Source organism: Astyanax mexicanus, chromosome 10 (assembly GCF_023375975.1).
Source record: "Astyanax mexicanus isolate ESR-SI-001 chromosome 10, AstMex3_surface, whole genome shotgun sequence".
NCBI lineage: Eukaryota > Metazoa > Chordata > Actinopteri > Characiformes > Acestrorhamphidae > Astyanax > Astyanax mexicanus.
In genome coordinates, this window is record NC_064417.1 from 16,514,284 (window position 1) to 16,540,638 (window position 26,355).

The window sequence follows — 26,355 nt, forward strand, 5'->3', positions numbered from 1 at the left end:
ACCAGAGGCCACAAACAATATACCAGAGACCACAGACCAGAGACACCAAAAACAGACCACACACCAGAAACCACAGATCAAAGACACAAACAATATACCGGAGACCACAAATCACAGACCGCAGGCCACAAAAAAATAGAGCGGTGACCACAGACAGTGTACCAGATACCACACACCAGACACCACAGACCAGAGACCACACACCAGAAAACACAGATCAGAGACACAAAAAATAGACCAGAGGCCACAAACAATATACCAGAGACCACAGACCAGAAACACAAAAAATAGACCAAAGACCATAAAACAATATACCAGAGACCACAGACCAGAGACACAAAAAATAGGCCAGAGACCACAGACAATCTACCAGAAACCACAGATCAAAGACACAAACAATATACCAGAGACCACAAATCACAAACTGCAGACCACAAACTATATACTAGAGGCCACACACCAGAAACCACAGACCAGAGACACAAAAAATAAACCAGAGACCACAAACAATATAGCCGAGACTAAAAACAATATACCAGAGAACGCACACCAGAGAACACAAACAATATATCCGAGACCGCACACCAGAGACCACAAATCGCAGACCGCAGACCACAAACAATAAAGCAGTGACCACAGACAATGTACCAGAGACCACACACCAGAAACCACAGCTCAGAGACACAAACAATATATATCAGAGACCACAAATCACAGACCGCAGACCATACACAATAGATCAGAGACCACTAACAATAGACAAGGAACCACAGACCAGAAACCACAGAACAGAGACCACACACCATAAACCAAAGACCAGAGACAACAAACAATATACCAGAGACCACAAACAATAGAGCAGAGACCACAGACCAGAGACACATAAAATATACCAGGGAACACAAACAATATACCAGAGACCACAGACCCAAAGGATAGACCAGAGACCAGAGACCACAAACAGTAAACTACAGACCGCAGCCCAGAAACACAAACAATATACCAGACACCCCACACCAGAGACCACAAACAATAAAGGCCCCACAAACAAATCACAGAACGCAGACCACAAACAATAGACCAGAGACCACAGACAATAGACCAGGACCAGAAACATTACATTACATGTAATGTAATGTAATGTAATGAAACCACAGACCAGAGACCACACACAAGAAACCGCAGATCAGAGACACAAGAGATAGACCACAGACCACAAACAATATACCAGATAGATCCAGAGATCACAAACAATAGACCAGAGACACAAAAAATAGACCAGAGACCACAAACATTATACCAAAGACCAGAGAAACACAAAATAGACCACAGAGCAGAGACCACAAACAGTATACCAGTGTCCACAGACCAGAAACACAAAAAATAGACCAGAGACCACAAACAATATACCAGAGATCACGTTCCAGAAACACAAAAAATAGACCAGAGACCACAAATCACAGACTCCAGACCAAAAACAATGGACCAGAGACCACAAACAATATACCAGAGATCAAAGACCAGAGACACAAACAATATACCAGAGGCCACCAACAATAGACCAGAGACCACAAACAGTATACTACAGACCACAGACCAGAAACAAAAACAATATACCAGGCACCCCACACCAGAGACCACAAACAATAAAGGCCCCACATACAAATCACAGACTGCAGACCACAAACAATAGACCAGAGACCACAAACAATAGACCACAGACCACAAACAATATACCAGAGACCGCACACCAGAGATCACAAACAATAGACCAGAGATACAAAAAATAGACCAGAGACCACAAACAATATACCAGAAAACACAAACAATATACTATAGACCACAGACCAGAGACACAAAAAAATAGACCAGAGACCACAAACAATATACCAGAGACCGCACAACAGAGACCACAAACATTATATCAGAGAGCGCACACCAGAGACCACAAACAATAGACCAGAGATACAAAAAATAGACCAGAGACCACAAACAATATACCAGAGACCGCACACCAGAGACCACAAACAATAGACCAGAGGCCACAGACAATAGACCAGAGACCATAAACCAGAGACCACAAACAATATACCAGAGACCACAGACCAGAGACTACAGACCAGAAGCACAATAAACAGACCAGAGACCACAAACAATATACGAGAGACCACAAACAATATTCGAGAGACCACACATCAGAGACCACAAATCACAAATCGCTGACCACAAACAAAAGACCAGGGACCACAGTACAGAAACCACACACCAGAAACCACACACCAGAAACCACAGACCAGAGACACAAAAAAATAGGCCAGAGACCACAAACAATATACCAGAGACCACACACCAGAGACCACAGACCAGAGACACAAAAAATAGGCCAGAGACCACAAACAATACACCAGAGACCACAGACCAGACACAAAAAATAGACCAGAAACCACAAACAATAGACCAGAGACCACAAACAATATACCAGAGACCACAAACAATAGACCAGAAACCATACACAATATACCAGAGACCACAAACAGTATATCAGAGGCCATTTACAGAAAGTGTGCAATAACTCCTGAAACAAAGAGTGCCCTTTCTTGAAACCAGATTGGTTCTGGTCCAGGAGGTCATTTTGGGTGAGGAAGCCAGAGACTTGATTGAGAGCTGCTCTTTCTAATGTTTTAGAAAGAAAAGGCAGTAGTGAGACCGGTCTGTAGTTATCAACCTGGGCGGGGTTGAGAGAAGGCTTTTTAAGCAGTGGTGTGACTTGTGCTTGTTTAAACGCAGTCGGGAACACACCAGATGTTAAAGAGGCATTGATCGCGTGAGTGATAGCCGGAATGATTGCAGGTGCAATGGTTTGCAGAAGGACTGAAGGAATCGGGTCAAGTGGACACGTAGTAGGACGGCTACGCGTTAGGAGAGCCAGTGTCTCGTTCTCAGTGAGCGACGCCTTCGGTAGAGGGATACCGGGCAGCAGAGCATGATGTAGGACTGCTACATGTCGCATCAGTAAACTGGCTGCTGATAGCTGCCACTTTCCCAGTAAAGAATGAGGCAAGTGCTTCAGCCGTAAGGCAGGTAGCCTGAGGCCTGAGGGTTGAGTAGTGTTTTGAATGTAGCAAATAGTTTCCGGGAGTCTGTGAGGGAGCTGATTTTTTTGTGATAGAATTCAGCTTTAGCAGCAGTGAGGCTGGCTGAAAAAGAAGCCAGGAGCAGTTGGTAGTTTTTTAGGTCTGTCTGGTTTTGTTTTTTTTTGCCATTTTCTTTCAGCAGCTCTGAGTTTGGAGCGTAGTTCCCTGAGCGTGTCTTTTTTTTTTTTTTTTTTTTTTTTTTTTTTTTTTTTATAAACATAAAATAAACAAACATACATACATACACATACTCACATATCTAACTATACATATGCTTACACACATACATAAATATACATACATATTAATACATACACATAAATACATACACACACACGCACAGTTACTTCTATTCTATTGTTTTTTGCAAAAATATGTCATGTGTTACGGATTATGTCATGAAATGCCTACCACAATGGAGGCAAGAAACCGCCACCATGCCCCTGCGATCCAGAGGCAGATAGGGAAGAACCCAGTGGACCCAGACCATCCACAGCCCATTAGGAGCCCAGAAGACCCGCGGCCACACATTCCGATGGTAACCATGCGCACACCCCAGATGCGGACGGGGGAGACTCCAGACGAAGCCCCCATGGCAAAGAGCAAGAGTCCAGAGAGCCAAAGGAAGCGAGCAGCCCACCCCCCGGGCAGGCCAGCACCCCCTGCACGAGCCGAGCATGCGGCCCCCGAGACCCCAAGCACCCGGTAACAGCCCGACACCCGGCAGGCCCCCCCCCCACGCCAAGGGGGCCCAAGCCACCCCCAGGCCACGGCCACCAAGGGGGCGGGCCATAGACCACATTAGGGCATCTGGCCACGCACCCAGGGACCCACGGACGCCCACCCCCCCAGAAACGGCAGTGACGATCGGCGGAGAGCAGCGTGGAGCGGTAGGGGGGGCAAAAACCCGCCCTCCGCAACCATGTCCCACAGGTGTCCATGCTCAGTCAGCCCCAAACCCAGGACCAACTGTTCACGCACACATGCACATTCACACACCCGTCACACATACACCCGTCGCACACGTGCACATTCACTCACAGACCAGTCACACACACCAGTCACGCACACCAGTCACACACACAGAACATACATAGACACCTAATGCGGGCATGCGGGCACCAGTACCGAGCCAGCGGCAACCTAGGGAAGCAGCCAACCCGGCCCCGAACAACCACCCGACCCAACCACCCAACTACTGCTGGCTCACTAGGCACCCAGTTCCGTACACCCAACCGCAGTACAGGGAAGGCAAGTCCAGGGTGTAGAGCGGCTACGGCCCCAGGACACCGCCGCTCTGCAAGACAGCGCCCCCCCCCCCCACACTGCAATACAACATAAACACACATCCCCACTCACATACAAAAGACAACAGATATTACACACACGCACACACACACACAGACACATTTACAATAAACATCCCACTCTTTCTCATACACACACACAGTGGTCCTGAGCCGAGGACCAACCGGTCTTAAGTGGGAGACTGCCGCTTCCCCACCTGAGCGCCCCTACCTCCCCACAGGGAGGGCTCCCGGAATGCCAACCAGACACCCCAACACGGACCAAACCACCACCCCCCACGACGGCGCGCCCAAGAGAGGCATAGACCCTCCCCAGCGCAGGGAGGGACCCAAACAGGCGACAGACGCCCACAGGCACCAGGGCCCCGGACTCCGCACCCCGACCGCCACAGGGGAACCCAGCCAACCGGACAGGGCCAGCACCCACCACCATGGGCCCCCCAGACCCACACCCCAAGACCACAAGAGCATACATCTAGGCCCCCCCCACCAACAACCAGGGCCCGCACACAGAAATCACCAAGCGGCAGCCACCGTCCCCAGTCCAAGAGCCATCAGACACCCGAATCCCCCGATCCCCCCCCAGCCACCTGCCGGACGCACCAGGAGACACGACTACAGCCGCCCACCCCATCATGTGATGGAGCTGATCAGTGGGAACCAGAGAGATTCAAATGTAGCCAATTGGTTTTTTGAGGTTGCAGACATTCTTTCCAGACTAATGTGGTCTAAAAGTAAATTTCTATAGTGATTTATGCATAAATCATTTTTTGATTTCCACTTCATGAGGATAGTTTTCTTAGCGATGCATAAGACAGTGAGAACTATGTGCAATATATTTGTTTCCATGTTTAGTTCACTTACATCACCTAAAATGCATAGTTTGGGTGAAGCTGGGATATTGCAATTAAACCAGGTAGATAAGTCTTCACATATCATCTGCCAGAATCTCTGAACAGGCATGCAAAACCATATAGCATGTATATAATTCTCAATATGATTGCCCGAACAGTTAGTGCATAAATTTGTTTCTCTAAGGCCCATTTGGAACATTCTATGCCCTGTATAATGTGTTCTATGGAGAATTTTGTATTGTATGAGTTGTAAATTTGGACTTTTCGTCATTTTGAAATTGTTTAAACATATCTGTGTCCAAAAGTTCTTATCTGGGTTCATGGAGAGATCTCGATCCCATTTTGTAATTGGGAGGGATATTGAATCATTAATTTTGGATAATAACTTATATATTTTTGATAACAATTTAGGAGTATAGAGATTCATGAACTCTTTTATCAATACTGGGATTTCTAATGTTAGATTATTTAAATTAAATCTTGCTTGTGAGCATGTCATTTTTGAGCCATGGCTGCGGTTTGCTTGGTTTAATGGCTCGAGATGTTTGAGGACAGAGGTCGTCCAAACAGGAGCTTAATGTGGAGCAAAGAGTATCAGTGGCATCATTAACATTGAGTGATGAAAATTAGCCTAGTGGAGGCATATTATCAGTCACCAGCGAGGAGTACTGGTCTGCTGGGAGATCTCGAAGATTTCGGCGGAACGAGACCATAGTAGGAGTAGCTGTGGGTTTTTTCGAAATGCGAACGTTGAGTTGCATGAAGAAGTGGTCTGAGAGGTGTAGAGGAGTGACAGTTAAAGAGTCGGTGTCACAGTTACGAGTGAAGATCAGGTCTAGATGTTTGCCAGCTTTATGTGTTGGGGGGCTGGGGACCTGCTCCAGAACGAAAGACTGCATGAGGGATGAGAAGTCTGTGAAGCTGGTACTGTCATGATGGATGTTCATATCCCCTAGAATGAGCATGGGGCAATCTTGCTCGGGGATAGAAGACAGTAGCATGTCCAGTTCATGTGTGAACTCGGCCATTTGTCCAGGAGGACGGTACATGACAACGACAGTAAGTTTTGATGGAGTATTAACCAGTGTGGCATGATACTCGAACGAGTTGTATGAGTTTGCAGGTAATAGTGGAGTGTATTTTAAGCCATTCGCGAGCAATAGGCCAGTTCCACCTGTATGGGTGAAGGAATAATTATTGGAAAGTGCCGCCGGAGTAGCAGTGTTTTCAGGTTTAATCCAGGTTTCAGTCAGAGCCAGCAGTTGTAGTGAGAGATGATTTGCATAAGAGGCAATGAAATCTGCTTTATTAACCGCCGACTGGCAGTTCCACAGCCCAACAGAGAATGAGGTAGTAGTGGGCGTGGTTTGCTTAAGAGGACGCAGGTTAGTATGGTCCTGGTGCCTGTGTGTGTTTTTATGCCTTCTGTGCGTACCGGAGATGACAGGAATGTGATGGGAGCACATTTTGTGAGGCAGTAGGACGGGCTGCCTTGTCAGTGGCCTTGCTCGGTGGACTCGCGCAGGTAGACTCGCAGACACAACAGCTGACGCCTTCGGCTGATGCCTCGGCGAGTGTGAGTGACGACATAGGAGTCTGAATTGTGCGCAGGTGCGGGCGATATAGGAAATCAGCTCCACCAGACTGTCTTTTAAAGCATGAGTAACGCCCCTGAGGTGTGTAGACAGAGAATGTGTGAATGAGGGGGTTTGCCACGCCCCGCTCAAGTGAGAATCACTCAGCCTTGTCCGAAAAAAGCGCGCTGAAAAGCGCGTTTGCTCTTGCTCTTACAGCGTAGCTGCAGTTAAAATGGAGTAAAAGCGCAGTCTGGTGTAGCTTCAGTTCCTGTTTGCTCTCGTAGTGTGCCCGCTCTTATTTTCAGGGATCAGGGTCGAATTTGTTGACTAGCATCTCGTTTCTGATATTTGTCCCTGTTTTAGCATCCTCCATGGGAAACACGGCTGTGGTAAGAGTTTTGCTAACTAATGTAAAATCTGAGCTTTCTGTAGGCATTAGTCCACATGTCTATGCTCATCCCGATGTCTCCACTCTTTAAAATATCTTTGAATCTCTCTTTCAAAACTTATTTTTTCATCAGCCTTTTCTATGCGAGCCTTGGAAATGGTGCTGTTGTGAGGCAGGACAGACTCATGACTATGTGTCACATCCAACTTTTATCACCTCTTGAGCTGATAAATTTTACTGTGGGGAGCAAGTGTTTGTCATGGAATTCTGTGTTCATTATCCACCATGCATACTGCCCTACAATTAACTCCACAGCACCTTATTCCAAAATGAAGCTGGCTTATCTAAATGTTTTAGCATACCTTAAGTGACTCTGTTTGCGGCGTGTGTTTAGAAAATACTTCTTCTGCATTACTTTCCCATACAGCCTCTCCTTGTGTAAAGTGTGCTAAATAGTTGAACGATGCACAGTGACTCCATCGGCAGCAAGATGATGTTGTAGGTGTTTGGAGCTGGTCTGTAGTTTGACTATGATTGTTCTCACCATCCTTCTCCTCTGATTATCTGAGATTTTTCTTGTTCTGCCACTTCAGGTCTTAACTAGATCTGTGCGTGTGCTCTTCCATTTCCTCACTATGTTCCTCACAGTGGAAACTGACAGCTGAAATCTCTGAGATTGCTTTTTATATCCTTCCTCTAAATCATGATGTTGATCAATCTTTGTTTTCAGGTCATTTGAGAGTTGTTTTGAGGTTCTCATGTTGCTTTAGAGAAGATACAAAGAGGAGAAAAACTTGCAATTGGCCTTCTTGCTTATAGTTGGATTTACCTGTGTATGTAGGTCAAGGGTCATTTTTTGTTTTCCAATAATTAGTGCTAAATGTATTCAAATTAATCAAGCGACAAGGGTGCCCAAATTTATACACATGGTTAATGTTGTTTGAAGAATTATTGCACACTTCCTATAAATCCTATAAACTTCATTTCACTTCTCAAATGTGTTCATTCGCTATAGGATATATTTGACTGAAATTGCTGATCCAAACAACCAATGATTTAATAAAAAAACATTAAAATGATCAGGAGTGCCCAAACTTTTTCATACCACTGTATGTTTTTCATAAAGTGCTAAACTGTGTCAATATTTACATCTGATATGCGTTCTAATATCTATTGTGTTTCTTTGAGATTTGTAAATCTCGGCATTATGTTTTTTTTTTCTTTACATGTCTTTACATTTTACAAGTGTCCCAACTTTTTGGGAATTGGGGTAATATAAGAAACAGGGATTAAAACAAAGTGAAAAAAACATGAATAAAGAGCATTAAAATGTAAACATTTAATATAATATAAGAATAAGACTTTTCAGAAGTTTAGTTAATGAGGGAAACAATAACAGGAAATTTTAAAAGATTAATAACCAAATAATTATAAATATATAATACTATAAAAAAATATAAAACAGTAATAAATAATGACCAAAACATTAAACTGTTGTCTATGGCTTTGAACACTCTTTAAACTAAATATTGTATTACAACAATAAAAACCAGGACCACCACTGATGCCATAGCATGATTGCAGTACCCTGTCCTCATTAAGTCCCTTACCAAATTTCTTCTCTCTGTCTCAGGAGCAGAGGGAGACATTGCACAGCTTGCGTCAGGCTGTCTTTGAGAATGAGGGTGAGGGCAGTCTGAGTAATGAGCGGCGGCGTTCACTGTGTGCCAAAGAGTTCAAAAAGCTGGGCTTTTCGGTAAGAAGGGGCTGATGAAACACACACTGATTACCAGTAAAAGTAACACTATGTACTGAAGATCACAGGATAGGACTGTGGAATTGTTTCTGTTTTCCTTATTTATAATCATTTAATAATTATATTAGGAATAGCAACCCAGTGCTGTACAAATGAACTGCATATATTTAATATATGTGTGTGTTTCAGAACAACAGCAACCCGGGTCAGGACCTGAGCAGGACTCCCCCAGGCCTGCTGGCTCTCGACACCATGGCCTATTTTGCTTCCCGTTATCCAGACGCCTACAGCAGGGTGACACACACACACACACACACACAAACAAACACACAATACTCTGAATACAGTTCACATCATGGCTGCTGCTAGGGTAAACTTCTCTTTTTTCTTAGTTTGTGCTGGAGAACAGCAGCAGAGAGGATAAGCATGAGTGCCCATTCGCCCGCAGCAGCATCCAGCTCACTTTCATCCTGTGTGAGATACTGCGCATCGGAGAACCCCGTGAGCTCAATAAACACACCAATACAAGCACTCACATAATGGTTCATTAATGTTAAATCTTAATTTACAGTACTTATGACAATGTCTGAACGAATTATTCTTTAAAAAATGTCTTATTTCATTATTTACAATATACGTATGCCAAAACAATTTAGTAATGTTTAATTATGTCTTAAGTAGTGTCAATTAAAAAAATAGTTTTGACATTATTTTTATGTAACAATCAAATCCAAAGATATTTATTTATCTAGCATTTTTTACAACTGATGTTGCCACAAAGCAGCTTTACATAAAGTTGGTAGCAAGTCAGAAAATCTGACAAAACATAAAACACAGAACCCCTGTGTGTTCCCCCCGATGGCATGAAAAACTAGGTGGTGGGCAGCTGATATGTGGGGGATGGCTGATTTCCAGAGACTTTTATCAGTCTGGCTGCTGACAGAAGAACCTAAGTTTTGACTGGATTTATGGAGAACAGATAAAAATGCAACACTATCAGAGTGTCATAAAAGCTGCCATACCTGCTATGGCAGGTCTGAATTTAACAGCATAAATAAAGTGAGAGAGCCAGAAGCTAACAAAGACACGGAGACACCCTGAAACAACAGCATCCACCCACAACACCGTCCACAAACCTGAGTACAGTGGGTTGTGTTGGACAACTGCAGCAGCATCTAAGTTTATGTCCATGAACCCCTGAATCTGCAGTCTTTATCTAAAGGGAAACATTCATTTACAAAAGCTAAACTAGACTAGCTAGTCTAGACTTCAAGATTTAGACACCCACGTATGGACGCAAATCCAGCTTTTCCATTAAAAATAAACAGAATTAAATATTAATATAACATTGCTGTTCCCTTAAATGAGCTGCTGATATACCTTCACAGGACGTGCAGGTCAGTATTCTCTGCTGAAAAAAGCAAAAGCGAAATGGAGAACTGTCACACTGATTGGTTTATTTTATGTTTAATTAAAAGAATTATATTGGCGTGTATCATCTGCATAACAAATGAAAATTAGCGTTACGGATTCTAATGACTTGAAAAATATGGTGTGAAAAATATTTGCCCCCTACGTGTTGATTTTGTTTTTTAATTATTGAAGGAAAAAAATATCCAAATAAATCTTGCCCTGTGTGAAAAAGTGTTTGCCCCATAAATCTAATAACGTGGCTGTGCCAGCCTTGGCAGCAAAAACTGATACTGGCAAAGAGTCTTTCACATCTCTGTGGAGGATTTTTTTTTTTTTACCATTCTTCTTTTTAGAATTGTTTCAATTCAGCCACACTGGAGGGTTTTTGAGCATGACCAGCCTGTTTTTTGTTTAGATCATGCCACAGTATCACATACAGACTTTGACTAGGTCATTCAGGAGTGGTGTTTTTTGTATGCTATAGATAATTGTCCTGTTGCAGAACCCAAGTACGCTTGAGCTTAAGGTAACGAACAGATGGCCAGACGTTCTTCTTTAGGATGTCTTGTAAACAGCAGATTTCCTGATTCCATCTACAGTAAGTTGTCCAGTACCTGAAGCAGCAAAGCAGGTCCAGACCATCACACTACTACCACCATGTTTTATGTTCAGTATGATGTTCTTTTTCTGGAATTACACTCACCGGCCACTTTATTAGGTACACCTTGCTTGTACTAGGTTGGACCCACTTTTGCCTTTAGAACTGCCTTAATCCTTTGTGGCACAGAATCAACAAGGTACTGGAAACATTCTTCAGAGAGCCTGATCCATATTGACCTGAAAGCATCAGACAGTTGCTGCAGATTTGTCAGATTCATGATGCGAGTCTCCCGTTCCACCACATCCCAAAGGGGCTGTATTGGATTGAGATCTGGTGACTGTGGAGGCTATTCGAGTACAGTAAACTCATTGTCGTGTTCAAGAAACCAATCTGAGATGAGACACTGTGGTCATAAAGGGATGCACATGGTCAGCAACAAGGTAGGCTGTGGTGTTGAAACGATGCTCAGTTGGTAATAATGGGCCCAAAGTGTACAGTGTACAGGTGTACCTAATAAAATGGCTGGTGAGTGTATCTGTTAGTTTTATGCCAAATGTAACATGACACACACCTTCCAAAAAGTTCCACTTTTGTCACAAAGAACAAACAGTCCAAATAATATTTACCTAAAGTCCTGGGGATCATCAAGGTGTTTTTTGGCAAATGTGAGATGTTGTGATTTTTTTAGTCAGCAGTGGTTTTTGCCTTTGAAATCTCCCATGGAGACCATTTTCCACCAGGCTCTTTTTTTATAGAATCATTAACACTGGCCTTAACTGAGGCAAGGAAGACTTGTAGTTATTTTAATGTTCTGTTTTGTGACCTCCTGGATGAGTTGTCCATGCCCTTTTGGAGTAATATCTGTCAGCTGGCAACTATTGGGAAGGTTCTCCAACGTTCTATTATTTCTCTATTTAGTAATAATAGCTCTAATAATAGAAATCTGTTTTTTTTAAAGTGTGATTAATCTCAGGTAATTTATAGGGGCAAACACTTTTTCTAAAGTTTGTTTGATAATCTGAAAAATGCAGGTATGACAAAAATGCAAAAACAAAAATATATTAGGGAGCAAATGATTTTGAATTTTATGTTAAGTAGCTTTAGGTTTGAAGTGCTGGTGTTACAGTCTGGATAAGGTTGTGTAATATAGGTAAAGTTATTTAAATGTATTCATGTTTGATTTGAGGGACAGACATAGTCTGAATACAGTAGTATCTAGGTAAAGTATCTTTGCAGCTCACAGACAGTCAGTTAAGGATTGTGAGCAGCTTGATAAACTACTCTGCAGACTAACTTAAACCATGTTTTTCACACTAAATGGCAGACCGGATTAGAAAGTGCATTAATAGTAAGGAACAGGAGTGTTGCCATTTTTCCTTATAATTCTTATAAGACTCACCGCTGGGTGTTGAGACCAGTAAAGCTATGAATATGTACAGGCAGAATTACCTACTGTTTTTTGTAAGGGAATTTTAGGAGTTTCATAATAATAGTCTAATAATATTTATTTTAGACTGCTGCAGACCAGTACAATTGGCCTTCAGTGCTCTGGCTCCCAGTATAAAGTTACCTGTTAGCGCTGGTGCCCCTACAGCTGTAGCTGTGCATTTCAGATAATTACCCTGAGAGGAAAACCTATTGATGCCAATTGGATGTTACCCATTCACCCCACTGTAAGGGGTCTAAGGCTGGGGTTACTGTCTCTCCCTGAGGCATCCCGGGCTGCTAACAGTGAATCTTGCTGTCTATCCCATAATAAACCCCGGATGTGCAGCACTAACTTACCCACCTTTACCATCAAAGTGCTAACTAGCTTACACTGCACAAACTGTTTGTGGAGAGCAAAGTGGAAAAAATAGAGCTAAATGTAAAGACCAGATTATTGCAAAGTGTTCTCCACTGTCTGTTCATTTGAAAAGGATTAGGTATACGCTGCTGTTATTTATTAGACATGTTCCAACAGCATATTAAAGTCATGCCTGTTATTCTCTCTTTTGTCTTTGTCTCTTCTTCCTTCACAGCATCAGAGACGGGTTTAAACTACCACCCAATCTTTTTCGCACAGGATCGGCTACTGGAGGAGCTTTTCTGCATCTGTATCCAACTGCTCAATAAAACCTGGAAGGAGATGAGAGCCACTCAGGAGGACTTTGATAAGGTGGAGCATTAATGTCTTTCACTCTGTGCAGGTGTAGAAAAAGCACTAAATTGCACTAGGTTTGATTCAGCTGTATGAATTTCAGCATATTGAAACAGATTAAAATTAGATTTATATTAATGTAAGTATTTATTATATTATAATATAAAAATATTACCTTTTGTTTAAATATAATGTAAAATATACTGATAGTGTGTAAATAGTTACTTAGCTTAAACTGTGTAAACAAATCATTTAGAATGTACACCAGAATAAAAAAAATCAAGTTAAGTTATGCTAAGATTTCTTAAAGGATTGTATTGCATCAAAATGATGAGGTTGAAGATTTACACCCCTATATATGCAACCATTTGGTCGTTTTAGCACTTCCATAGTTCTGTACTGATTTATGTATATTTACTTTTTACGTTAGTGAAAGTTAGTGAAAATAAATAAACTTTTTCAGGAAAGTAAATAATAATAACAATAACTATTCTATGTAATGGCTAAATTTATTGGATTCAAAAAGTTTTCAATATCTTTGTGCAAACCCTATTTTATAATTTTATTCAATGCCTTTTTAATCAAATTAATAGTAACTGTAGATGGGTGTTAGCAATTTTTCACCAAGGAAATGTGCAAACCATCTCCACGGATGCCAAAATGTTTCCAATAATCTGCCTTTGTTTAGTATCCAACAGAAGTGAGTACACTCCTCACATATCTACAAATATTTTGTTATATCTATTCATGGAACAAAACTATAGAGATTAAACATGGATTTATTCAGTGTACAGCTTATATAGCAGTAAAGATTCACTGTCTTCTGAAAATAACTCAACACACAGCCATTAATGTCTAAATAGCTGCAACACAAAGACAGTACCTCACAGTGAACTGTGCTAAATTGACTGGCAATTGATTTAGCAGAGGGCAATCACATGTAGACCCTGCAGCTCAGTGCTTTCCCTTTAGGTGCTCAGTTTGGTTGTGTGTTATTGTTTCTTATGATAACATCTTGCTGTGCGTGGAACATCTACAGCCAGCTCGTACTCAAATTCAATTCAAATTGAGTCAGTGTCCCTCCCTGGTATCGTGTGACTCGTTAGTTTTATATGGTCAGATATAAATGGGGAGCAGGGCTGTTATTACTTGCCACTGGATATTCAACTTGGCACTTCATGGCAAAGAAATCTCTGAGGATGTAAGAAAACAAATTGATGCTCTCCACAAAGATAGCCTAGGCTATAAGATGTTTGCTGGTGATGATGCTGAGAGAATCATGGTCTGGGGCTGCATGAGTGCTTCCTGCAATGAATAGCTGAATTTCAGCATGTATTGTGACATTTTGAAGCAGAGCATTATCCTTTGGAAACTGGGCCATATAGCAGTTTTCTGAAATGACCCTAAACACACCTCCAAGATGACAAGTGCCTTGCAAAGGAAGCTGGAGGGGATTGACTAGCCATGTATATCTGTAGACATAACCCCAACTGAGCACCTGTGGGGCATCCTCAAGTAGAACATGGAGAAGCTCAAGGTGTGGAACATCCACCAGCTCTGTGATGTCATCATGGAGGGATGGAAGAGCCTTCCTATATCAGCATGTGTAGCTTTAGTGAAATCTATGGACAAGAGGGTTAACAAGCAAGATAATAGTGGTCACACAAAATATTGACATTTTGGGCACAATTTGAACATGTTCACTATAAGGTGTAATCACTTGTGTTGGATACTGTAGGTTTAGCTTTGTGAGGCTTGTGATTAATCTTCTCTTAATCCTATTATCTAATAAACCTTATCCTAATCCACAGTCATGTGGGTTTTGTAATTTTGCAGTAAAGCATTCTCGCACAAACATTTACAAAGCAAACAAACATCTCACCTTTTGGGTTGAAGCGAATTTACAGCCTTTTGTTTGCAGTGGCTGTTTTTACACAATCCTTGTGGCCAGAGGCAGTGAGCCCCATCTTTTTATGAGGGCATTAGCACAACAATGGTAAGCCCACCCTGTAGCGCAACCACACACACACACACACAAAATCTGCTCACCAACAAAATTACTTACTTACATCAGCATTAAATCACACTCCACAGCAACAGGGGCATCACTGAGCTCCACTGAGAAGCAAACCTTTCTACAAAAGTCAATTCAAATTGATTTGTATAGCGTTTTTACAACTGGTTTTGGCACAAAGCAGCTTTACAGAAACATGATCATAGGACAAAGAATCAGGCAAAACATTAAACATAGTCAAGAGATATTAAAGTAAAAAAATAAAGGAAATTCTTCAACATTTTGAAATTTATTTTGTTCTTATGTAGTACACAGTCTTCATATATAATTAAACACACTATTTTCAGGTAATCAAAATGCACAGTTATTGTATTTCATACATTTTTTTATAACAAAAAATAAAATAATTCATTGAAATTGCCTGGGCAAATGCCTGGGCATTCTAACCATATACAGTGCTGTGCAAGGATATGTAGACAGCTATCCAATCTTCAAATTAGAACTTCAATTTATAGCAGCTCATTTTAAAGCTTTTTATAGTTTCAAATAATCCATGGATGCGATTTTAACATAGTGGAACTTTAACACCTTGACTGATATGTTTTTGAATTCTGTGCTCTGTAAACAGGGCTAGAAATACCATAGCTCACGTAATTGTCCATTCTTTTAGCATCTCTGCTCATTGTGCTCTTTGCTCTTTTTTTTATATGCCCACTTTAACCATATGCACAAGAACTCATTAGCGAGGGAAATTATAGCTTACAAAAGAACATGCTAGGATGCACAAGACAAAAAAAACCTGGCTAGATAGAGGGTTATTAAACACAATTACTTCAATTAACTGGCCTTCAGATCTGCTCTGGAATATATTTTATTTAAAGCTCACCTTCCGCAAAAATCCGATTTTTCTTGTTTTTTGTGGAATACAGTAGGTCTCTCCGAGTTGAATGTGTACACCTGCACATTAAACTGTTTTGCAGCCCCCATTGTCTGCAGGAGCTAAGCAAAGAAATCCCCCCTCCCCCCCTCCGAAAAACGGGTGAATTTTGAATTATCTTTCTGCCTAGGTAGGCAGAAACTCACAGACCAGCCCACCTTGGCTCGAGAAACTCCCAGAGGCGGAGCTGAAGCGACGCAACATCACCGCTCATCAGTTAGGAGGTGGGAGGCAGTGAGCGGCAGAGCGGTGGAGGGGCGTCGCAGTGCTCCTAGCCAATCAGAGGAGAGATATTTGCATGCTGTTTGCATGTATGAATATTCATGAGCAAAGCTGGAATCCGGTCATTTTGGACACACCCCTAAAACAGTCCATTAAAAAAGAGCTATACAGAGACACCTGAGCACTTTTTTTTTACAAAAACGGCTCACATGTCATTCATTCATACTAGAGACCACAACTAGACATTTTAAAATGAAAGAAAAAAACGACGGAAGGTGAGCTTTAAAGCCAAAATTTTACTCAATCTCAAAAGCGTTTCTGTTTTGCTGCTGCTTTCATGCTTGTTTGTTTGGCCAGCAGCAGTGAGAGTACACAGTTGCTGAATGGAGCTTAACTCTGATTGGTCAGCCTGTTATACCAAAAATCAAACAGGTTCTGATAAAGGAGCAAAGTTTTGGTGCCGGAGGAGTTGGTGAACATACTGAGATAATAATTGGATTTGGCATTTCTAATTGCAAAAGTACATTTATTTCTCAGTTGTTTAAAAGCTAGCCAGTTCTCTTCAGTCTTTGTGCGTTTTGCAACACTCCAAGCTATATTTTTTGTGTGTGATTTTGATGTCAGTACATTTAACTAAATACAAAACAAAGTATTAAATTAAAATATTTTATTCATTTATACCTAGGATGTGTTATTTGAGTGTTCCCTTTATTTTTGTGAGCATTGTTTTAGAGATATACACTGCCGCTCAAAAGTTTTAGAATATCCCTTTTTTTTTAGTTTTACACTTTCAGCGCTGACCCAGGCAAGCTGCTTTTTCTCATCTTACCAATGACTCTATTACTGCACTTAACCTGTCAGACCTCTAATTCCTCTCACACTCAGTGTAGTGTTAAACTGAGCTGGAGCACGGATGCTCGCGCGTGAAATAACGATGCAATATCGTCCTCATGCAATGCAAAATGTGCCTTTCCCGCCAGAGTGTGCTGTCAGCTTTCAAAACTTCCACATCAAACCTGCAAAAATATGTGGTGGTAAGTTATATGTATATTCTAAATTCACTGTTTAGCTGTGGATTTACCTTACAAAGACCAGTAATCTCCGTTCATATGCAGCTACACAGATTATACAATCTTCTGTATTTAGTAAAGTATCCAGTACAATAATCCCTTTATTAAAAATTGTACAACCTAAGCTAATTTTTTTTTGCCAGAATTCTGCCTTCAGGGTTTTCTGAAAAACAATAAAGGTTAATGGAGACAAAAGGTGTTTGTTGACCTGTATGATAATTAATTGACTAACCTGTATTAACGCCTAAATTAATAGTATATTAATGCACTGAAAACTGTATGAAATGCGTCTGTCGGCACAATGTTAACAGGCGATTGAGGCAAATATAACCTAAATACCTTAGCTAATGATTATGAATTACATAGATCCCTTTTAGACACTAAACAATGCTGAACTAAACCGGAGACATATGAAAGCTACCTAGGTTAGCTAACAAGTTAGTTAGCTAGCTAATCTAGCTAACAGAGCTGCGCAACGTTACATGCTCAACCTGCGTCCACAAACTGAGATTACCTTTCTGAAAGTCTTGATGGTGAGAGAAATGCCTCATAATGTTTGCTTTGTTTATGTTCTGCTGATTTTATCACATAGTTTGCGCTGTTTTCTTCTCCATGGCAGCGTAGCTAAACTTTTACTAGCAGTGTTTATTATGGTTTGCGGGAGAGACGCTGTGTAAATCAGCTGTGCAGCCTGGGGTCTGTGCGTGCGGCTCGGGTGAACCGGTGTTCTGTTGAGTTATGCTACCCATCGATATGTGCTTCTTTACGACATGCGCCGACCAACATTTTTTTGTATGCTTTTATGTTTTTAATGATGATTCCTTACGTTTTTATTGGGAACGTTAAACAATCTGCTTAAATGTTAAAAAAACATGTAAATATCAGTTAAAAAAAAAGTAAAAAAATAATAATGAACTGTAAAACTATAAAAATACGGTTTATAGTCTATAGTGTATAGTGACCATAACCTTTTAACAGTAAAGAAAAAAAAAATTATCATAGAAACCTATGCCACTTGTTCTTGAAAATGTTTTATGGGGGGGTCTAAACAAAAACTGCCTGAAAGGTCCAAATTATTATGTGGAATAATAGTTCATTAAAAACTATTTAATTAATGATATGTTGTACTTTTTTACATCAAAGTTTAAATTGAGTTTTTTTTACTTTTACTCGAGTAGATTTTTCGATGGGTACTTTTACTTTTACTTAATTACAATTTTTCAGTACTTTTTCCCCCTCTGTGTATCTGATCCAGGTTTTGTAAGCTTAGCTTGCAGTATATTGCTACAATTGGAAATATAAATATAAAGCCCACAAGCACAACATCTCAATCCTACATAATAGGACTTTAAATTTGTAGGAAATAGTACTTTTATTTTGAATATTTACAGAGTTATTTGTGTTTCTAGTTAGTGTGATGAAATGTGAATGTGCTCTGTGCAATGCTGCAGTAGAGAGTGTAGTAACAAAATCTGTTCCAGCACTGCTTTACTACAGACAGAGGTTTTGGAAGTTCTCATTTTAAAATCCATTTCTAAAGCTCAGTTTATTTCCATTACTACTTAAGCTTAGTAAACTGTTGACCAATGAATAGCTAAAAGTCACCCACTCTTTTAAACAATATATGATTAGTTCAGGGTTGTGTTTTTTTTGCAATTACTTTTATGATATACTTTTTTTTTTTTTTTTTTTTTACAATACTAAACACTGACATTTTTGTAAATATTTTTGGTAAATGACCTGACCTGAAGATTTTGAATGGCAAAAATAGTGGGGAACAAATGGGGATATTCTAAAACTTTACTATTTCTCTGTAATATTCTTTGGTATGTCAAAACATATCTCAGAGCTCCCATTCCTACTCCGCAATGTTAAAACACTCCACTCTTCCACAGCATAGCAGTTTGCATTCCTCCACATTAACTCTACCATCTCTCCTTCCATTCATGATCTCTCTTTCTTTCTCTCCTCTATACTCTCATCCCTCATTCCTTCTTCCCAAGAAATGCCTGACTGTGCTGTTTCCTTTTTCCCTCTATTGTTAATCGCCTCTGGCTGCTAGTGTCCTGGGGCTCATGCTGTGTGTGCGTGCTGGTGCATTTGTGTGTGTGTGACTCTTGTAAAGGGTGGGTTTTTCAGAGAGATGTGCTGTGTGTTTGGGTACATATATCAGTGTTGTTGTGTTGGAGGGTGGATCTGTATGTAAACACAGGGATATACATGCAGCTGCACTCACATACAATCACTACTGGTTGAGGATCTAGAAAGACAGCTTTAACATAACCATGGCGGAGGTAAGTTTACATACTGCATCACTAAATGTTCCAAATGTCATTATACTGGAAGGGAGGGACGTTTTAAGGACAACTACAAAAACAGAAACTCAGCTAAAGTAAATTTACAAAATAAGAGAATGTGTGGAGCGCATTTTAAAACCAAAAAATGCAGCACAACAGCTCTGTCGTACACTTTAAGACTTGTTTGCAAGTGGATTGAGACTAAATGAAATTGAAACTTTAGGTTCCAAGTGTTTTAAAAGTATTGTTAGATGGCATAGCAACTTGCAGTTACAGTCTTCAATTAAATGGATATGCCTAAAACATTTAATATTTTTGGTTCACATTATTACTTGGTTAAGTAAAGCAAAACTCACCATATTTACTGTCATTAAGCACTAATATACCAAAACTAGTGTTGTATTATTGTTTTTTAATAATTTTTATTTCTAATTTTTCCCATTTTCTCCCCAATTTACATGGCCAATTATCCAACCCACTCATTAGGACTCCCCCTATCAATCAATCAATCAATCAACCTTTATTTTAACTCGGATGTACATTGAGGGCAGCCCTCATTTTCAATGTAGCCGAGTATTTACAGAAACAGGGATTGACATAACAGAGAAAATAAAAGGTAAATTTAATTATTGTAAAATATCAATAAATAAAATATAAAAATAGATTAAAAATAATAATAATAATAATAATAATAATAAAAAAATAAAAATAAATTAAAAAAAATAAAATTAATGATTATAATTAAGTATGGTTTAATTGACAAAAAATAAAATCTAAAGAAAGGAAGACTAATACAACAAAAATGGGTTAAAATTAGCTAAAACTAACTTAACTTAAAACAAAAATAAAATCAATAATAATAAAAATAGTAATAACAATAAAAGAAAATCAAAATAAGATAAAAAGCAAACATACAAAACTATTAGAATCATAAAATAATAATATAATAACTATAATAATAATAATAATAATAAAAAAAATAAATAAAATGAAAATAAAAAGGAAATAAAACTAAAAGAAGAATTAAATTAAAAGTTAAGAATAAATAAGATTAAGTAAAACAGGTACAGGCTATATGAAGGTGGTTAGATATTAATAGTTTAAAATGATTGAGTGACACCAGTGAGCTGAGTTTTAGAGTGTCCTGTAGTGAATTCCAGCTCACTGGTGCTCTGTTCACTAAAAACTTTTGGAACCTGGCAGCTGATCCAATCACTAGAGTCAGTCTGATGATTACTGTTTTTTACATTCATCAATGAAGTGATGTATTCTGGCAAATGACCGGAGAGTGTCTTATAAATAAAAATCAACCAGTGTGTTTCCCTTCTTATCGTTAAAGATGGCCAACCAACTTTTGCGTACAGCTCACAGTGATGTTCTGTATGGATCTCCAGTAATGAACCTCAGTGCAGAGTGATACACTGGGTCCAATAATTTGAGGGAGCAAGTTTATAAATAATGTCGCCATAGTCCAGCACTGACAGTAAAGTTGCCTCAACTATTCTTTTGTCTGGCGTGCATGGGGAAACAGGACTTGTGTCTATAAAAATAACCAAGCTTCTGTCTGCATTTACTAATTAGTTTACTTATGTGTGGTTTAATACTGAGTTTATCATCCAGCCATATGCCAAGGTATTTATATTCTGTGACTCTCTCAATGCTGGATCCTTCCAGGGTTGTAATATTTACAGTACTAAAATCAGTATTTAGAGATCTGGAAAACATAAACTTAGTTTTCATGGCATTTAAAACTAGTTTGTGTTTATACAATGCAACTTGTAAGGCATTAAATGAGCTTTTTAATTTTCTTGTGGCAGCCTGAACAGAATCAGCTGAGCAATATAAAATTGTGTCATCTGCATAAAGGTGGATTTTGCAGTCTGAGGTAGAAGCAGAGGCAGCAATATTATTTATGTATATATTAAATTGAACATTTATGTATATATTAAATAGAACTGGACCCAAAATTGAACCTTGTGGGACGCCTTTTGTCACGGATACCAAATCTGATTTAAAATTATTCAATGACATGGACTGTTTTCTGTCAGTGTGGTAGTTTTGGGTCCATTCCAGAACAGATTAATCAAAGCCAATAATTTCTAAATTCCTTAAAAGAAGAGAGTGATCAACTGTGTCAAAGGCTTTTGTTAAGTCAATAAAAATAGCTGCACAATGTTTCTTCTTGTCCATTTCTGAATAGAGATCATTTAAAACCAATGTTGTAGCAGAGATAGTGCTGTGTCCTTCTCTAAAACCAGACTGATATTTAGTTAAAATAGAATTTTCTAGAAGAAATGATTCAATTGTTGGTTCACTAGAGATTCTAAAATCTTTGCTAAACATGACAGTTTTGCGATTGGTCTATAATTATTCAACTCTGTCGTCACACCACCTTTATGCAGAGGAATTACATGAGCTGTTTTCCAGATCCTGGGAATTCTGCAAGAATTATTCCAAAATAATTGGGGCTGCGAGACGCAATAAAAAGGGGTACAGCCCATCTTCTCCAGTGTCTTTTCGTGGATTAATTTTAGCCAGGGCATTAGCAACTAAATATGGAGAAAATGGCTGAAGTGAGAAGAAACCATGTGTTTTAAAAACAGTAGAGTTGGGATCTGTTTTATTCAATATGTTTGTGCTATTTTATCAAAGATGTGGCCAGCTGCAGCAAAATGTGAGTTAAAAGCTTGACATATGTCCTTCTGGCCAGAAATTAGCTTATCATTAACTAAAACACTGGTTGGAAAGGGATGAGAATTATTTTTGAGGGAATTTACTATTTTCCAGAAGTTTTGAGGGTTTCTAGAGCTGGTGATTAAGTTGAGGTAATATTCTGATTTAGCTTTTCTAACAACAGAAGTACATTTGTTTCTCAGCTGTCTAAAAGTAAGACAATGGTCTTTCTCCCCTGAGCGTCTACCAGTTGACCAAGCTTTATTTCTGGCCTTAAACAATGAGGAGACTTAACCCGTGAACCAGGGGCTTGACCTGTCTCCTATTCTTGATTTTTTGACAGGGGCATGTTTGTTTACCACTGTCAGAAAAGTTTTACTGAAATAGTTTAGAGCCCCATCAACATCTGGGATTCCTGGAGTAAGGTAGATTTCACTTATTGCCAAGTCAGAAAGGAAATCTTGCTCGTTAAAATTATTCAAATTTCTTCTAACCACCAATCGACTGCTTCTAATGCATCCGATGGGACAATGATCACTTATGCCAATTTCAAAAACTCCTGAGGCAGTAATTTTGTCAGGTTTATTGGACACTATTAGATCTATTAGGGTTGACTTGGTAGGTTCTTTCAGATTTGGGCGAGTTGGTTCATCGATTAATTGTGTTAGGCTAAGATTTCCACATATTTCCTTTAAGTGATCGGATGCATTAGAAAGCCAGTTGAGGTTAAAATCACCTAGGACCAGCGATTAAGAACTATTAAACTAAAAGATCAGCTAATTCCTCGACTGCAGAGCCTGGGAGGCCTGTATATCCCAATTAAAACAAAAGAGTTATTTTTCCCAAGTGAAACCTTAAGGGCTAAAAACTCATAACATTTTTCTTTAGATACTGCACAGAAAACTGTAGTCTGTATATTTGCTCGGGTGTAAATAGCAACTCCCCCTCCCCTTGAAATTCTATCTTTTCTATGGAGGATAAAATTATTTAAAACTACAACTTCATCATTGGTTCTATGACTAAGCCAAGTCTCCGTTAAAACTATTATATCAGGATCAGATTATGCAACCAGGATTTTAAGATGATCCATTCTATCTTTCTGTAGTAGGCTTCTAATATTTAAATGGATTATACCTAAACCTTTTCTTTTTTTAAAACATTCAAGATTACTCATTGGATTATCTGTACAGTTTTCCTTTTGGTTTACAGTAATATGAGATGGCTTAATGTGTATAAGATTATTACAATTACTAAAAACATTAAACTTTTGTTGATTAATGGCATTTTTTGTAAAAATGCTGGTCCTAGGTCTTCTACTACTATTGACTACTGGTATAATTGAACTTGCATTGTAGGTCTTAGGTAGTCATTTAAAATTATCACTAGTAATGCCCCAACACACCAGGAGGGTGAAGACTAGCACATGCCTCCTCTGATATATGAGAAGTCAGCCACCACTATTTTTCAAGCTGCTGCTGATGCAGCATTGCTGAGTAGCCAGCACGCTCGGAGGAAAGCACAGCGGCTTGGCTCCGGTACATCAGCTCACAGATGCCCTGTGCTGCAGACATCACCATAGGAGTGATGTGGGGAGAGAGCGCCATCTACCCACCCGGAGGGAGCAGGGCCAATTTTACTCCCTCTGACGCCGGCAGCTTGATGCCAAAGCTGCAAGAGCTGGGGTTCGAACCTGCAACCTCCCACTCATAGTGGCAGCGCCTTAGACCGCTGGACCACTCGGCGCCCCCTTGTTGTATTATTGTTGTATGAAGTTGGTAGACCATCATGACCAAGCACCAAAGTAAAATGTAAAATAGCCCATTCTCTATTCATTTCCTCCTCTCTACGTACCCTCTTCTTCCACTTCTGTGTGTGCGTGTATGTTTGAATGTGAGTGTATCTTTAAAGATCAGGTCATAAGACACACGTAGTGCTGTAAAAAAGTATTTGCCCTGTTACATATTTTTGTTTTTGCTTTTATGCAATTTTTAATAACCTTTTAATATCAGACAAAAATAAAGCAATCCAAACTATGTGGAAAAAACTGATTAACCACATTTTTTGGAGTTCAATTTCACTAGCCACAACCAGGCCTGATTACTGCCAGACCTGTGAAATCAAGAAATTACTTAAATAAAACCTGTCTGACAACATGAAGCAGATCAAATATCTCAAAAAGCAACACATTATGATCTGATCTGAAGAAATTCAAGAACAGGTGAGAAAACAAAGTCATTGACATAAAGAACTGCTGGTCTCACTTCCCTCAGTTAAGGTCAGTGTTAATGACTGAATAATAAGAAAGAGACTGGGTAAAGAGTTCCAAAACAAAAAAGAACACAAACATCTTCATGATCCCAAGGACTTTGAGAAATATTCTGTGTAGAAGTAGAACCTTTTGTAAGGTGTGTGTCCCATTACATCTGGTGTATTACTAATAAAATTTCAGAAAAAAGAACATCATTTTAAAAGTCAAACATGGTGGTGGTAGTGTGATGGTCCAGAACCTGGACATCTTGCTGTCATTGATGGAATCAAGAACATGAACTGTACTAGAAAATCCAGAACTAGATTGTCCGGCCACCAGGTTGGGATCTTAAGTGGGCTAGAAGGGTATATTGCCACTGGCATTAAGTGGTGGAGCAGTGAAACTTCCATGGTGGTGATTCATTCAAAACTTTTGATATGAGATGTGGTGGGGATCGTCCAACATCCTGACCTTTCTGACACTTGCCAATAAATGCAGCCAATTTCTCACAGAATTTGCTCCAAAAATGCTCAAACAATTATACAGCCTTCTCCAAACAATGGAGAGGGGTCATTTTTTCAAATCCCTTATTTTTTACAAATATGAATGGCCAGGTGTCCCAACACATTTTTACACATAGTATATGACGCATTTGTTAAACATTTAAGCAAGGTTACATTTAAAGTGACATATTTTGCAGTTTCAGAATAACAATGTTTGAGCGATTTTGACCCATTCTTTCTTGAGTTCAGTAAGATCCTTGGGCTTAATGCCAGTGGCAATATATCCTTCCACTTAAGATCACAACCTAATGGCCAGACAATCTGGTTCTGCATTTTCTAGTACAAATTATGTTCTTAATTCCATCAATTACAGCAAGATGTCCAGGTCCTAGACAACGAAGCAGCCTCAGACCATCACACTATATTAATGGACAGGTTTATGCTTTTGGGGGGGCAGTAGAACATAATAGGAGGGCATGTTGATAGTCATATTTTTAGCCTAAAATTGATGTATGAAGTCATAAAATAAAAAATCTGAATAATTAAGTAAACTTTGCTTATGTAAATTATTAAAGAATATCCAATTGTGATTAATTTGAATACCCCACCTTGGTAAAATTAGAATATACCGATAGAACAACTCTGTTATGGGAAAAAGTATCTAGACATAGGCTGATAATATCAAAAGTGAAAATAGGAATTAATAGAGAATACAAATATGATTGTAAATTAAAATATAAATAAAACAGTTGATCGTTCAACAAACTACATATGAAGTCCTGTATTCCACTGCCAAGTTAAAATGCATATATCCAACAAACAAACTATGTACAGAAATGAAAAAAAAAATGCTGTTCACATTGTGCATTCAGAAAAAATTGGCTCATTTAATTAAGACATTTTCCCTGTGCCACTGCCTGCAACACAAGCCCAAAACCTATGCTCTGTGCAGAAAACAATTCTGAAAGCATCATTTAGGTCACTTTTGTAGCTTTTGTGTGTTTGTGGTCAGAATGCAGGTCAGGGTTAATTTGAAAAATCATACCTCATAGTTGTGTATGTGCCACTGCATAATAGAACAATAAGCACTATTCCAAAATCCAGAATTTTGTATAGGAGATTTTTCTAATTCATTCTAACAATGTAAAATCTATGCATTTGAACTCTCAGGACAATTCATGATTAATGAAACATTACCCAAGCAGATGAGCTCATAACTGA

The 26,355-nt window shown here is 39.4% G+C and overlaps 1 protein-coding gene across 7 annotated transcripts in view; it reads left to right on the forward strand.

The window, feature by feature from the left end:
* Positions 1 to 26,355, forward strand: part of elmo3 (engulfment and cell motility 3) — a 394,497-nt gene that overhangs the window by 333,923 nt on the left and 34,219 nt on the right. For all 7 annotated transcript variants that reach the window (XM_049484514.1, XM_049484516.1, XM_049484517.1 and 4 more), the window contains 4 exons: positions 8,894 to 9,016; positions 9,206 to 9,310; positions 9,409 to 9,517; positions 13,052 to 13,188. In XM_049484514.1, the coding sequence (XP_049340471.1) occupies positions 8,894 to 9,016; positions 9,206 to 9,310; positions 9,409 to 9,517; positions 13,052 to 13,188 (474 nt within the window). The remainder of the gene's footprint in view (positions 1 to 8,893; positions 9,017 to 9,205; positions 9,311 to 9,408; positions 9,518 to 13,051; positions 13,189 to 26,355) is intronic.